General features: G+C 38.5%; 1 protein-coding gene across 1 annotated transcript in view; it reads right to left on the bottom strand.

The window, feature by feature from the left end:
• Window positions 1-15,494, bottom strand: part of OstDelta (oligosaccharide transferase delta subunit) — a 279,105-nt gene that overhangs the window by 57,977 nt on the left and 205,634 nt on the right. The window contains exon 13 of the mRNA XM_090384636.1: window positions 534-638. Coding sequence (XP_090240762.1) covers window positions 534-638 — 105 coding nt within the window. The remainder of the gene's footprint in view (window positions 1-533; window positions 639-15,494) is intronic.

Genomic DNA, 15,494 nt, shown 5'->3' with positions numbered 1-15,494 from the left:
AGAAGGCCGCGGGTTGCCCACCCCTGAACTATACAATTAAAATCCTGTGGATTTTAATTGTATAGTTAATGCAATAAGTCTGAGTTATGAGTTATTCAAGTTCAAAGAACATTCCAGACAAAGGGACATAAACAAATTATATTTTATTATTTTATTTTAATTTTTTTGGCTGATGCAGAAAAAAGATGCTTCCTTGCATCATTTTGGCCTTACAGTCAATTGTCAACTTCAAGGATTTGGTTTTAACTTGTAAGTTAATACTTATAATTAAATTTATGTTTATTTGTTTCCCATACATCAAAGTAGGACTAAAATATGTGAATAAATCCTTTTTCAATGGAGCGGCATCTCCTTTATTATTTAATTCTTTTGTATGTTAAACAGATATCAGTTTATTTCAAACAAACCAGCTTTAAACCAAATTAACTGTTATTTGCACATTCTCCTCCTATGAAGTCATTTTATACTTGCTCATCTCTCACACACACACACACACAGATAGATAGAAAGAAAGAAGCAATAATTCACCTTACCAATTTCCATGTAAATGGATTTGCAGTTACAGCATCTCCCACAATCAAAATGATGTCATATTTGCCAGACTGATAATTGAATTCTTTAGCTTTGGCATGAATATCCTGTAATAAATGAAAACATTATTTTTCTTCCATATAATTTATTTTCATACAGAGATCAGATGGTTACAAAGTTCCTAATATATGTAGAAATCTAAAGACTGCAAATTAATCCAATGAAGTGAACAAAAATTCTGCTACATAAAATCTTCAATGTAGTTCCCTCTATGTTTCATAAACTTCCTCCAACTAGTGGCTGGATTGCTCAAGAGAAATTTTGTCACTGATGCTGAAGCCATTTGCATATGTTTCAAGTGCAACATTTGCATTTAAGCAATTGTTATGACCTCTTCATATGCCAAAAAGTGTTTGACAAACTTCTTCCAATACTGCACTAATGGCTGGATTGCTCACAAGAAATTGTCACTGATGTTGAAGCCATTTGTGCACTTTTCAAGTGCAAAATTTGCACCGAAGCAATTGTCATGACCTCTTCATATGACAAAAAAGTGACATCCTCTTAGTGGCCAAAAAAATGATAATCATATGGAGCAGTCTAGTGAACATGAATGATGGAGTAATATCTGAAACCTCATCACCTATACGCGATTCACTGTTAGGACGGGCAGTTGTTTTCACGCTACAGGCACACATAGAGGACAGCAAAACACGACATTTGTTTGGTCCGACTGGCTCAGAACACATCACAGTATTTGTCATCGATTGCTGTTTTTGGTCCCCTCTCTCTCACTCCAGTTAATGCTCCAAGAATCATTCCTCTCAAGTTAACACACTCCTGGCTAATGTTTGGGTATGCACTGTCTATGGTTGAAGTAAGTCAATATGGCACCAACTGGAACTTACACATTCACTTTCTAATGCATTACAGTGCACCCAGGAAGGTGTCCCTTTCATGATCATTTCAGCATGAAACACAAAGCACACATTTTTCAAAATAAAACTCTTCACTAACAATAGAATCATTAACCTTGCACGCTGTGACAGTTTTTTCAATAGTAATGTAATGGTTTTCCTCATATCAGCTCTTCTACTGCTATTTTCTGCTGTCACAACTGATGTGCTCTCTGCATCAAGAAGATTCCGCAACACCTTTGACAGTGTTTTTAAACTGCGACACCCACTCATAAACTTGCCACTGACACATGCATACTTCATCATGTTAAGTCAACATTCTGCAATAAGTTTTATTGTTTCTGCATTCAAAAATTGGATTGCAGATTGCATCTCTTTCTTGGGGCATGACTGCAAGGATGCTACCAATTTGAAAATAAACTGATGGTGTCAAATGGGCATTCAATGTTGCCAACACACTTCAATAATTTTTGCATAATATGGGTTTTATATTGGTTTTGTAATTTTCAGTTGAATGACTCATGTATGTATCTGTCATCACTAGAGATTTTTTTATGGACTTCACAAACCTCAAAAGTTTTCTATGGTACAGTTATTCTTTTATTTTTATCCTCCAATTTCACTCTACCCACAAACAGAACTGTGCACGGGTAGAATGAGATGGGAGGATCCCAAAAACTTTGCTCTGGAGACTAAACATGGACTTTACCATTTCAAGCCTCCAATTAACAAATTGGTGATACTGCACCAGTTGATGAGTCATTTACCACCTATTGTTAGTATTAATAAGTATTAGCAATAGCATGCATGAAAGCAAGCTTATACAGCATCAGCAAAAAAAAAAAAAAACCTTCCTGTCTCACCCATCCATTCACTCCAAAAGTTTGTCTAGTTCAGCCTTGAATTTATTTAAGCTGCCAACTTCCACAACAGCAGATGGAAGTTTGTTCCGGCAATCAACCACCCACTGTTAAAGGCAAATCTGCACACATCTATTCCACAACTGCCTTTCCTCAATTTGAATTTATGCCCCCTCAGGTATGTAATCTGAACAAGAGAAAGAATCCCATCAGCATTGAACTTGCTCAAACCATTCAAAGCCTTATACACCTCAATCAGATCATCTTGCAGGTGGCTAATCTCCAGACACTGCTTACAGAACTTAAGCCTTTCTTGGTAACAGTAACCCTTTTTTTCACTCACTAATCTTGTTGCCCTTCTCTGTACTCATTCTAGAAGCTCTACACCCTTCCTAAAATGAGGCTTCCAGACCTGTATGCAGTACTCAAGGTGTGGCCTGACCATTGCTTATACAAGGGGATGATCACCTTGTTTTTCCATAGTAGCAAAATTCCTGGATATCGTGACAGCCTATCTGCACTGCTCAGAAAACTTCATATCTAACTGCATAATTACCCCCAGGTCTTTTTCATTCTCCACTACCCTGAGTGTAGTACAGCATAGTTGGTACGTTACTCTGCTACCCACATGCAGTACTTTACATTTGTCAATGTTAAACTTCAGTTGCCTTCTCTCAGTCCATCTACTCAACTTTTCCAGATCCTGTTGCAGCAGCGTACCATCCTTACCATCATTAACAATCATACCCACCTTCATATCATCTGCAAACTTGGACATTAAACCTGATATACCTTCAACGGTATCATTGATAAATACAGAACACAACAATGGGCCCAACACAGTGTTCTGGGGGACTCCACTAATAATATTAGTCCACAAAACGTAGTGTCCATTGATTACCACTCTGTCTTCTCCCATTCAACCATCCCTTTATCCATAGCAGCAACCTGCCCATAATACTGCTCAAACTTGTACAGTAGTACAAGTAGTCTTCTGTGTTCCACGGTATCAAAAGCTTTCTTAAAATCCAAGTATATGATATCAAAATTATTTTTTGCACCTAGTTCCTTTGTCACAACATCATAGTATCAGATCAAATGGGCTCACATCTGGTGAGTATGGGCTTGGAACACCCAGGGTCCTGAGCTGGATATCATCATTCTTCTCTTTCTTGGTGATTCCCTTTGACTTTTGACTTTCTCTCTCAGGGTAAGTTGAGAATTTTTTTTTTTTTTTGGCTGGTGCAGCATAAGCCTCAAGCTTCCTTGCACCATGTGGCTAATAATAATAATAATAAATTGGTCAGACAAGACTTCTCCTTAAGACACCTATGTGTGTCTGAACTATAACTGCAGTCTAGATGATCCTGCATTGCTTCTTTAACCAGTGACCCCTCCGGAATAGAAATTAAACTAAAAGGTATATAAATTAGTTGTGTCATCTTTCCAAACCCCTTTGTGAATTGGGGATACATTGGCAGATCTTCAGTCCATGAGGACCTCCCCCGAGTCCAAGGATGCCTTCATAATCAGGCTAAGGGCCAGCTTACTTCTTTTGCTGCCTCCTTTAATGTAACTTCTTTATGTTTAACTTCAACACAATTTCTCCTCCAATTTGCTCTCAGGTATTGCAAAATCATTTAACTCCCTGTTAAGGTTTAATAAGCTTCTGGCCTCCATTTCCCTACAGAATTCCTCATGTCTGAGTGCAGATGCAAAATACTCATTCAGTTTGTTAGCTACCTAAGCAGAATCATCAACAATCAAACCATTGATATCAACTGGACTAATCTGATTTATCCCCTTCCTTCTAGAGTTTCCATAAGTAAAGAAGTATTTACTGTTTTTCTTTGACAAAGATATCTTGTAATCTGCCTTTGCTTGCCTAACTTCCTTTGTGTCTTGATTACAGACTATTTTATATCTACCATAGGCATCTGTCTCCCCCGATAATTTATATTCATCCCATGCAATTTTCTTCTCTTCTACAAGTCTCATTAGTTAGTCTGACATCCATTTAGGCTTAAACCACGAGCAGTATTCCTTATTTGGCATGAAAAGCCTAGTAGCTTCCAAGATTAATTCCTTGAATGCTTCCCATTTAGAATTTGCTGTTGGTAACATCACAACTGGTTCCACTGTATTGAATTTAGTAATAATAAAATAAAATAATATCCCCCCCCCCACATTTCACCGATATGTACCCTCCAAGAATTTGTCTAGTTCTCCCTTCAATTTATTTAACCCATCCACTTCCACAACAACAGCTGGAAGCCTGTTCCAACAATCAACAAACCTCTGGCTGAAGGCAAGCTTCTGCACATCTACCCTGCAACCATCCTTCAACTTGAATTTATGCCCTTGAGGTGTGTAGTTTCAGCAAGTGGAAGAATACCATTAATATTCAAGCTTTCTCTATCAATTCAAGGCTTTAAACACCTCAGTCAGATCTCCCCACAGGTGCCTAAGTCTCAAGAGGATGCAATTTTTAGAACTGAAGTCTTTTTAGGTAAGAGCACCCTTTTGTTCCATTCACCAATCTGGTTGGCCTTCTCTGCACCTGTTCCAGCAAGCAGATCTACATCCTTTGAAAATGAGACTCCAGACAGTGCTCAAGATGCAGCCTAACCATGGCTTTATACAAAGGGATATCTTATCCCTGCTAGCAAAGTTTCTGTATATCATTGACAAAACCCCATGAGTTGATCTGGCAAATTGTCTGCACTGCTGTCAGAATTTCATGCCTGACTGCACAATTATCCCCAGGTCTTTCATTCTCCACTAACCTGAATGGATATGCCACTCTGGGATACACACTATATGTGCTACTCTGGGATTACTGCTACCCATGTGCAGTACCTTGCTTTTGTCAATGTTAAACTTCAATTGCCATTTCTCAGCCCACGGACCCAATTTTCCTAGATCTTGTTGCAGTAGCTCACCCTGATGATTGTCGTTACCCTGCCAACCTTTGCATCATCTGCAAACTTAGACATTAAGACAGATATACCTTCATCGATATCATTGATAAATACTAAAAACAACAATGGATCCAGCACTGAACTCAGGAACTCCACTAATAACATTAGCCCACGAAGGGCAGTGCCCATTGATAGCTTTTTTGTCTTCTTTCACCTAAATCATCCCCTTAGCCACAGCAGAATTTTTGCTTAATGCCACAATGCTCTGGTTTACAAGCAGTCTTTTATGTTAGTATCCTGAAATTTAAGTATATGATGTCAAAATTATTTTTTGCACCCAGTTCCTCAGTCACTGCATCATAGTAATCTATCTTGTTAGATAAGACCATAACCCATTGACAAATCCATGCAGCGATTGCAGTATGTCTGCACGTCTGTCCAAATGGTCCTGCATTACTTCTTTAACCAGTGATTCCTTTATTTTTCCTGGAAGAGATGTTAAGCTAACAGGTCTGTAATTACCCATGCTGTCTTTTGATTCCCTTTTATGAATTGGGGAAATATTCGTACATCACCAATTCACAGGGACCTTTCCCGAATCCAAGGATGCTCTCATAATCATGGCTAAGGGTTTGCTTACCTCCTTTGCTGCCTACGTTAATATAATTGGATAGATTCCATCTGCACAAGGTGGCTTTTTTTTATGTAAATCCTCAACAATTTCTCCTCCACTTTTCCTTCAGTAATCACAGTCATTTAGTTTCTCATTAGTTTGATAAGCTTCTGGCATCCCCTTCCCTAAAAAATTCCTCATGTGTGAATGTAGATACAAAATAGCTATTCAATTTGCCTGCAACCTGAGCAGTCATGAACAGTTAACCCATAGAGATCAAGTGGCCAAATGTGATTAAACCCCTTCCTTCTACTGTTAATACTATCATAGAATTCTGCTGTTTTTCTTTGTCAGAGACTTCTCCTAATCTGCCTTAGCTTGCCTAACATCCTTTGTGACTTGATTACAGACTAGGTTATATCTACCATATGCGTGTCTCACCAGATTACTTATACGCACCCCATGCACTGTTCTTCTCTACCACATGTCTCAGTAGTTCATCTGACATTCATTTTGGCCTAAGCCTTGATGTTTGTTTGTTATTTGGTTTTTAGGAGCATTAGCAACTAAGGCCATATTGCTCTGGAGATATGTGATGGTCATTCCCTGACCTTTCCGCATCCTCCGTATTTGGTGGGCACGGGCTCGAACCCCGGTCTGATCAAGAAGCGTGTGCTACACACTGCTGCTCCTGCCCACCTGGCTACGGAGGCACCGCCTAAGCCTTGAACAGTATTTCTTTGTTGGTATGAAAAGCCTAGTAGCTTCTTTGATTATTTCCCTGAATACTTCCCATTTAGAATTTACTGTTGGTAACATCAGCTGATACCAATGCACACAATTTTAAAACTGTGTGAACCTCTGAATTCACCCTTACAAAAGCAAAAGCCTTTCTCTTTACTCTTGACAGTAGTTATGCCTTTAATTAAATTTCACATTAGTACACTGTGATCACTGCCACGCAGTGGGTCTTTTACCTAGATTCTTAATGCATGAAGAATCACAGCTGATAACCAGACCAAGAGTATTGCTTCTTCTTGTTGCCCCTCTAACATCTGCTGCTGTAGAAAAGTCATTTAAGAAATCCACTAAAGTCTTGCTTGTCTGTGAGTGACCAACCCACAAATTCCAGTCAACATCTGAAGTTAAAATCGACCATTATGAGACATTCTGATTTGCCTACACAGTTTGTCTCTCTGTATAGATGTCTGGTATACTCATTACAGTCATTAGGCTTATAACACACTCCTACTCTCAAATCTGTTTTCCCAATGCTTACAGGACTGACTGACTCAATTCACCAACACTCGACTGGAAGCACTGCCTTAAATTTAATATCCTTAACTAAGAGCATAACCCCTCCTATCCTGCATACATTGTACTCTGCATATTCAAATTCAGCATCACTTATGTCTGAGTGGCACCACGTCTCCAGTATTCCTACAATGTCTGCATTTGATGACTTAATCAGTACTTAAAATTCATCAAATTTATTGACAATGCTCCTAGCATTAGTGCATTAGTGTAAATGCATGTGTTCTAACTCTTAGTTACTCCGCATGTTCTGAGAGTTCGGTGGTCTCCATCACCATTTGACTACCTCAACCCGCTCCCTTCCTCCTCTCTAGGCCACTCTCTTCCACTCCATCAACCTTCCATACTCCCACATCCTCTTCCATGACGGATGTGGGAGTATTGAAAAGGGGTATAACCCACACACTTAAAACCATCACTTTCAGTGCTCAGTCATAGCCGAAAGCTAAGGTCTTGTGTTTTGTTTTGTGCTTAATTATGTTACCTTGAATGTTTGTGCCTAGTGTGTTTACATTTTAAGTTTAACTGTGTGTACTCTCTCACTAAATATTAAAGTTCTTTTCACTTTGTTGGTGCATGCAAGAAATTATAATATGTATCCAACCCCCAACCTCATAGGGTTCTTCAGTCATCAAAATTAAATATTAATGCTAGATCTCATTTGCTTAATGTTTAGCTCAAAGCACACCAAACCAAATAATGTGAGAGCTCATGGACAAGCAGTTACTTAGAATGTAACTGCTTGTCCATGAGCTCTCACAGACATTCTCTGTTATGTGTAGCTGGGCTTGCTACCTGGAAGTTTAAAACACTGATGGTACTGATATTAAGGTGACAATCTAGTCAAGAGGTCCGAATTTTGGAGATGTTTGGTCATTCTATGACAACCCAATCCTCTTCTGCTTGTATCTTCATGATGTTGGGACTGGTATAACCTATGTGTGAAAACCAATGTAAGTAGGGGTCAAGGTGTGGCCTCCACACCACATGGAGGAATGCTATCCCTGTGTGATACCAGGCGATGCTAGATGACCCTCATCAACCAGTGCATACCACAACTTTTCTTGCTGGAAGCTTGAAGTTGTTGTTGTTTGTTGTTTTTTGGAGCATTAGCAACTAAGGCTATATTGCTCCGGGAATATGTGGTGGTCATTCCCTGACCTTTCCGCATCCTTCATATTTGGTGGTGACGGGCTCGAACCCCGGTCTAATCAAGAAGCATGTGCTATGCACAGTTGCTCTTTCCCACCTGGCGACGGAGAGGCGCCTTTGAAGTTGTGGAACCTATGTTTAGTCCCCAGAGCAAAGTTCTGGCAACTCACCCCATCCCTTCCATCATACAGTATGTTTGATGTCCTTTGAGATTTTGATGAACATCACGGAAAAATTCAGTCTTATTTAAATTTAAAGGGTGCAACTCTAAAACAGTGTTAGTAGGCTTGTCGCTGGATAGTCCACTGGACTGAACCTACTGGTAACTATCTAGGAGGCTACCAGATCAGCTATTGTATAATTGCCTCTACTCTGCCAGACAGTAATTGGAGGGAGTCGGAGTAGTGTGTGTGTGTGTGTGTGGAGGGGGGGGCATTGTTGAGGCCATGTTATGTCAAGGAGAATGGATATATATTTTTGCCATGTGTACACAATATCCAAAAACTTCATTATTTCATACGTCCTACCTACCTTTTCTTACTACTGAATACCAGAAATCCTATCCATAATTTTGTTGATGATAGCACATTGCACTCCACTTTCCAGTTTGAGAAACCCCGCCCTGCTCAATCAGCTTCAACTTCTCGAATATCTGCTACCAATTTAAATTGGTAGCAGATATTCCTTAAATGCCGATCTACAGGTAATTCTCCAGTGGGGAAAAGACAACTTAGTTGATTTCAATCCTGCTAAAACTCAGTCTTGTCTTATAACTCGCAAAAAGGATTCTCCTGCTCCCATGCTCATCTTTGGTGACACTCCAATTTCTAGGCTTAGATGATATATCTCTTTTGGGGATTACCCTGATTTCTAATCTCTCTTGGCAGAAGCACATTACAAATCTAGCTTCCTCTGCATCAAAAAAACTTTGTTTTCTCTTTTGCTCTGGGTGTTACTTTTCTTCCAAACAGCTGTTAACTCTGCACAAATTGCAAATCCACCCTATCATGGAATATTATTCCCACATTTGGGGTGGTGCCCCCAAAACCTCTCTCAGGCTTCTAGGTTCCATTGAGAAGAGGACAATTAGGTTAATTAATGACTCATCTCTAACAGTTTCTCCACTCTCTTTCTCATAGACATACTGTTTCTGCTGCATGCCTTTTCTACAGATACTTCCATGGGCACTGTTCTTCTGAATTGGCTTCTATAATTCCTGCTCTCTCTTTTAAAATGGTCCGGACACGTGCCGCCTCCAGCCAACATCCACTTACAGTCCAAGTTGAAATTCACAGAACAAACTTTTCATCTTCCTCGTTTATTCATTCAACTGCCGTTTTATGGAACAATCTTCCTTCATACATATTTCCTGAAAATTACAGTCTACAGAAGTTCAAGTCTAATGTCAACAAATATCTTCTTTCGTCTTCGCAACCTCCAAACCCATGCATGCTACTATGTACTATACTCCTTGTGTTTGGGGTTTTCATAAAAAAAAAAAAAAAAATACACCATGAATAGTGAAACCAACAGAACAAACTTATTTGCGAAAAAAAAAAAAAAAAAAAAAAAAATCAAACTTCCTCGTTCATTTAACAAATATACATGGTCTCAGCTCCAATCTCATTGATATCCATTTCCATTTATTCTACTATTAGTGGCGTCCCCCCCCCAGAGTCCGGCATTGGGCCCATTGTTGTTTTCTATATTTAGCAATGATATTGATGAAAGTATATCAGGCTTAATGTCCAAGTTTGGATTTGATACAAAGGTTGATAGAGTGATTAATGCCAGGTTATGTTACTGCAACAGGATCTAGGAAAGTTAGGGAGAAGGACTGCGAAATGGCAATTGAAGTTTAACATAGACAAATGCAAAGTATTGCCTTTTGGTAGCAGTACCCACAGAGTAACATGCCAACTGTGTAGTACTACTCAGGGTACTGGAAAATGAAAAAGACCTGTTGGGAATTATGCAGTCGGATATGAAGTTCTCTGAGAAATGGAGACAGGCTGGAAGTTCATGGTGTTTTGTCAATGATATACAGGAATTTTTATTGCCCCCTCTAGGAGCCAGCCTGAAGGGTGATCTTATTGAATTGTTTAAGGCCATGAATGGATTGAGTAAGCTGAACGTGAATGGCATTCCTCTTGCTCAGACTACACACATGAGAGGGCATAAATTTAAGTTGATGAAGATTGATTGCAGGATAAATGAATGGAAGTTTGCCTTCAGCCAGCAGGTGGTTGTTTATTGGTTACTGGCTTTCATCTGTTGTGGAAGTGAATGGTTTGAATAAAATGAAGTAAGAACTTGATAAATTCTTGGAGGTTATGGATGGGTGAAGTGTGAATTTTTTTTTTTTTTTTTTTTGTTGATGCTATATAAGCTTGCTTTCTTGCATCATTTGCTACTACTAGTGTTTTGCTAGCAGCAAAACAGTAGTAGTAGTAGTAGCAAATGATGGAGGTGATTATCCCATTGTATAAGGCTATGGTCAGGCCACACCTTGAGTGCTGCACACAGGCGTGTAAGGCCTCATTTTAAAATGGACCTAGAGCTGCTGGAACAAGTACAGAGAAGGGCAACAATATTGGTGAGTGGAACAAAGGGCTGCTCTTAACAAGAAAGGCTTCAGTTCTGCAAATTGCAGTGGATTTCAACCTTTTTTTAATAACGGCACCCCTAAGTAATTTATTTTATTTTGCAGCACCCCCCTACTCAATTTTCTGCCTGTTAGATCCGATTCTCTCTCTCTCTCTCTCTCTCTCTCTCTCTCTCTATATATATATATATATATATATATATATAGAATCCAAATATTCCAGAGTTAAATTGTAAAAATATATATAAAAAATTATTAAGTATTACATATAGAACTAACCGATTAATGCCATCAAACGATAGAACATTACATCGGCCGTTAGGTATGGCCAAATTATATAAGTTATAGTGTAATGTAAGTACCTCCATAGTTTGAAAATCGATGTAACCCCTGACCAACAGTACCTCCAGTATACATGAAAAATTACATGAAAAATATAACATATTAGGTTAATTAACATAATAAGCCTTACATGGGAACCCATTTTGCAAGAGACTTTGTCGAGGGCTAAACTCCTACAAAATAGATACCCTTGTTAGAGTGAGCCATCGGTTTCTGTTATCATCTGCCTGTATACCAAATCCAATATCCATAATAATGGATAATTTAAAATAAAAATTTTAAAATTATAGTGAAGCTATAAATCAGTATAAATCTAGCCATCCAATATGGGGAAAGTCTAACCAAAATTTGTAAGAATACAGGCTGGATGATATTTAGCCCGACCGATAGCTGCAACATTATAAGCACAACTGAGAAATTATTAATATTTGCTGAACAATTTGCAGAAAAATAGCTAATTTAGCTAACTAAAGGCGAACGGAAAGCAGAGTAGTTAAAGCAATAGTACCTCACTCCCCCTCGAATTACTCTAATAGTTCGTGAGATATGAAAAATTAAGGCAAGAGGATAGATAAAAGTGAAACAGTAAAGAAAAAGCAATTTATCGATATTACATCGGATTAACCGGGAGTGTAAATTCCCGACCCTAATAGTAGGGATCCTGGTTAAGTAGTAAGAGCCAGAAAATATATCAGAATGCGAAAAGCAACCGAAAAAACGGAATGGCTAATTCCTAAGAAAATTTACTATAAATCTAACGTCAAAGATTAGGTAGTGGCAAACATTCTATAAAGCTTTAAACAACAAAGGAGGGAATGTCGCTAAACAACAAAGGAGGGAATACCGTAGAACCAGTATGTTCCCGTCAGAGAATCTACATTACATACATTACCGTAGCCAAAGGCGGGAAAAAACTAAACGCCTGCTGCTTTAGTTTTTTCCCGCCTTTGGCTACGGTAATGAATTGGTATACAGGCAGATGATAACAGAAACCGATGGCTCACTCTAACAAGGGTATCTATTTTGTAGGAGTTTAGCCCTCGACAAAGTCTCTTGCAAAATGGGTTCCCATGTAAGGCTTATTATGTTAATTAACCTAATATGTTATATTTTTCATGTAATTTTTCATGTATACTGGAGGTACTGTTGGTCAGGGGTTACATCGATTTTCAAACTATGGAGGTACTTACATTATACTATAACTTATATAATTTGGACATACATACTGGTTCTACGGTATTCCCTCCTTTGTTGTTTAGCGACATTCCCTCCTTTGTTGTTTAAAGCTTTATAGAATGTTTGCCACTACCTAATCTTTGACGTTAGATTTACAGTAAATTTTCTTAGGAATTAGCCATTCCATTTTTTCGGTTGCTTTTCACATTCTGATATATTTTCTGGCTCTTACTACTTAACCAGGATCCCTACTATTAGGGTTGGGAATTTACACTCCCGGTTAATCCGATGTAATATCGATAAATTGCTTTTTCTTTACTGTTTCACTTTTATCTATCCTCTTGCCTTAATTTTTCATATCTCACGAACTATTAGAGTAATTTGAGGGGGAGTGAGGTACTATTGCTTTAATTACTCTGCTTTCCGTTCGCCTTTAGTTAGCTAAATTTGCTATTTTTCTGCAAATTGTTCAGCAAATATTAATAATTTCTCAGTTGTGCTTATAATGTTGCAGCTATCGGTCGGGCTAAATATCATCCAGCCTGTATTCTTACAAATTTTGGTTAGACTTTCCCCATATTGGACGGCTAGATTTATACTGATTTATAGCTTCACTATAATTTTAAAATTTTTAATTTTAAATTATCCATTATTATGGATATTGGATTTGGTATACAGGCAGATGATAACAGAAACCGATGGCTCACGAGACTCGTGACAGAGAAGAAAAATGCATGGGATGCATATAAATTATCAGGCGACGCAGAAGCCTGTAGCAGATAAAAGCTAGTCTGTAATCAGGTCACAAAGGAGGTGCGGCAGGCAAAGGCGGATTACGAGAAATCTTTGGCAAAAGATGCTAAGAAAAACAGCAAGGATTTCTTTACTTATATAAACTCTAAAAGGAAGGGGCTGAATATGATTGGTCCACTTGACATCGATGGTTCGACTGTTGATGATCCTGCTCAGATAGCAAACAAACTGAATGAGTATTTTGCATCTACATTCACACGTGAGGAATCATTACAGTTTGAAAATGGAAGAAGGTTATCAAATTGTAGCAGTGTGCTTAATGATTTTGTAATAACTGAGAGCAAAGTGGAGGAGAAATTGTTGAAGTTAAACATAAGAAAGGCACCTGGGGCGGATGGGATCTATCCAGTTATATTAAAGGAGGCGGCAAAGCAACTAAGCAAACCCTTAGCCATAATTATGAGAGCATCCTTGGATTCAGGGGAGGTTCCCACGGACTGGAGATGTGCAAATGTATCCCCAATTCACAAAGGAGGTTCGAAGGGTGACACGAATAATTACAGACCAGTTAGTTTAACTTCTGTTCCGGGTAAAATAATGGAGTCACTGGTTAAAGATGCATTGCAGGATCATCTAGACAAGACTGCTGCAATAATTCAGACACAGCATGGGTTTGTTAAGGGAAAGTCTTGTCTGACAAATTTGATTGGTTATTATGATGTGGTCACGAAGGAACTGGATGCAAAAAATAATTTTGATATCATATACTTGGATTTCAGGAAAGCTTTTGACACTGTTGCGCATGGAAGACTACTGTACAAATTGGAGCAGAATGGTATTAAGGGTAAGTTGCTACAATGGATAAAAGGATGGTTAAGTGGGAGAAGACAGAGGGTGGTAATCAATGGGTGCTGCTCTTCGTGGACTAATGTTATTAGTGGAGTCCCACAGGGTTCGGTGTTGGGTCCACTGTTGTTTTGTATATTTATCAATGATATTGATGAAGGTATATCAGGCTTAATGTCGAAGTTTGCAGATGACACGAAGGTTGGCAGGGTTGTTAATGACAGTAATGGCAGTGTGCTACTGCAACAGGATCTAGATAATTTGGGCAGATGGGCTAAGAAGTGGCAACTGAAGTTTAACCTTGACAAATGCAAAGTACTGCATATGGGTAGAAGTAACCCCAGAGAAACGTACCAACTGTGTGGTACTACACTTAAGGTGGTAGAAAATGAAAAAGACCTGGGAGTAATTGTGCAGTCAGATATGAAGTTTTCTGAGCAATGTAGACAGGCTGCTAGGGCAGGTCATGGGGTTTTGTCAATGATATATAGGAATTTTGCTAGCAGGGAAAAGGAGGTGATTGTCCCTCTGTATAAGGCAATGGTCAGGCCACGCCTTGAGTACTGCGTACAGGTCTGGAGGCCTCATTTTAGGAAGGATGTAGATTTGCTTGAGCGTGTACAGAGAAGAGCAACACGATTGGTGAGGGGAATGAAGGGATCCTCTTACCAAGAGAGGCTTAAGTTCTGCAAATTGCAGTGTCTGGAGACTAGGCACCTGCGCAGTGATCTGATTGAGGTCTATAAGGCCTTGAATGGGTTGAGCACGCTGAATTCTGATGGTATCCTCCCACTTGTTCAGAATACGAACCTACGGGGACATAAGTTCAAATTAAGAAAGGATAGATGTAGAATAGATGTGCGGAAATTTGCCTTTAGCCAGCGGGTGGTTAATTGCTGGAACAAACTTCCATCTGTCGTTGTGGAAGTTGATAGGTTAAATAAATTTAAGGAGGAACTGGACAGGCATTTGGAGGGTATGGTGTGATTTTTTTTTTTTTTTTTTTTGGCTGATGCTGCATAAGCTCCTACACTTGCTTTCTTGCATCAAGTGCCACTACTACTACTACTACTACTACTACAAGGGTATCTATTTTGTAGGAGTTTAGCCCTCGACAAAGTCTCTTGCAAAATGGGTTCCCATGTAAGGCTTATTATGTTAATTAATCTAATATGTTATATTTTTCATGTAATTTTTCATGTATACTGGAGGTACTGTTGGTCAGGGGTTACATCGATTTTCAAACTATGGAGGTACTTACATTACACTATAACTTATATAATTTGGACATATATATATATATATAAAATATTAAAAAATATGTTATATTTATTACAATAATATAATTATAAAAATTACATTTCATAATACAAATTATATATATATACAGTATATAATTTTATTCTTTATATAATACTAAGTAAACATCAATTATAGATCACCAAAAAATTAAAAAGATACTGT

The sequence above is a fragment of the Mastigoproctus giganteus genome, chromosome 11, assembly GCF_048544385.1.
Source record: "Mastigoproctus giganteus isolate SK-2022 chromosome 11, ASM4854438v1, whole genome shotgun sequence".
In the NCBI taxonomy this organism is placed as follows: Eukaryota; Metazoa; Arthropoda; class Arachnida; order Uropygi; family Thelyphonidae; genus Mastigoproctus; species Mastigoproctus giganteus.
This window is presented reverse-complemented; position numbering and strand designations above follow the sequence as displayed.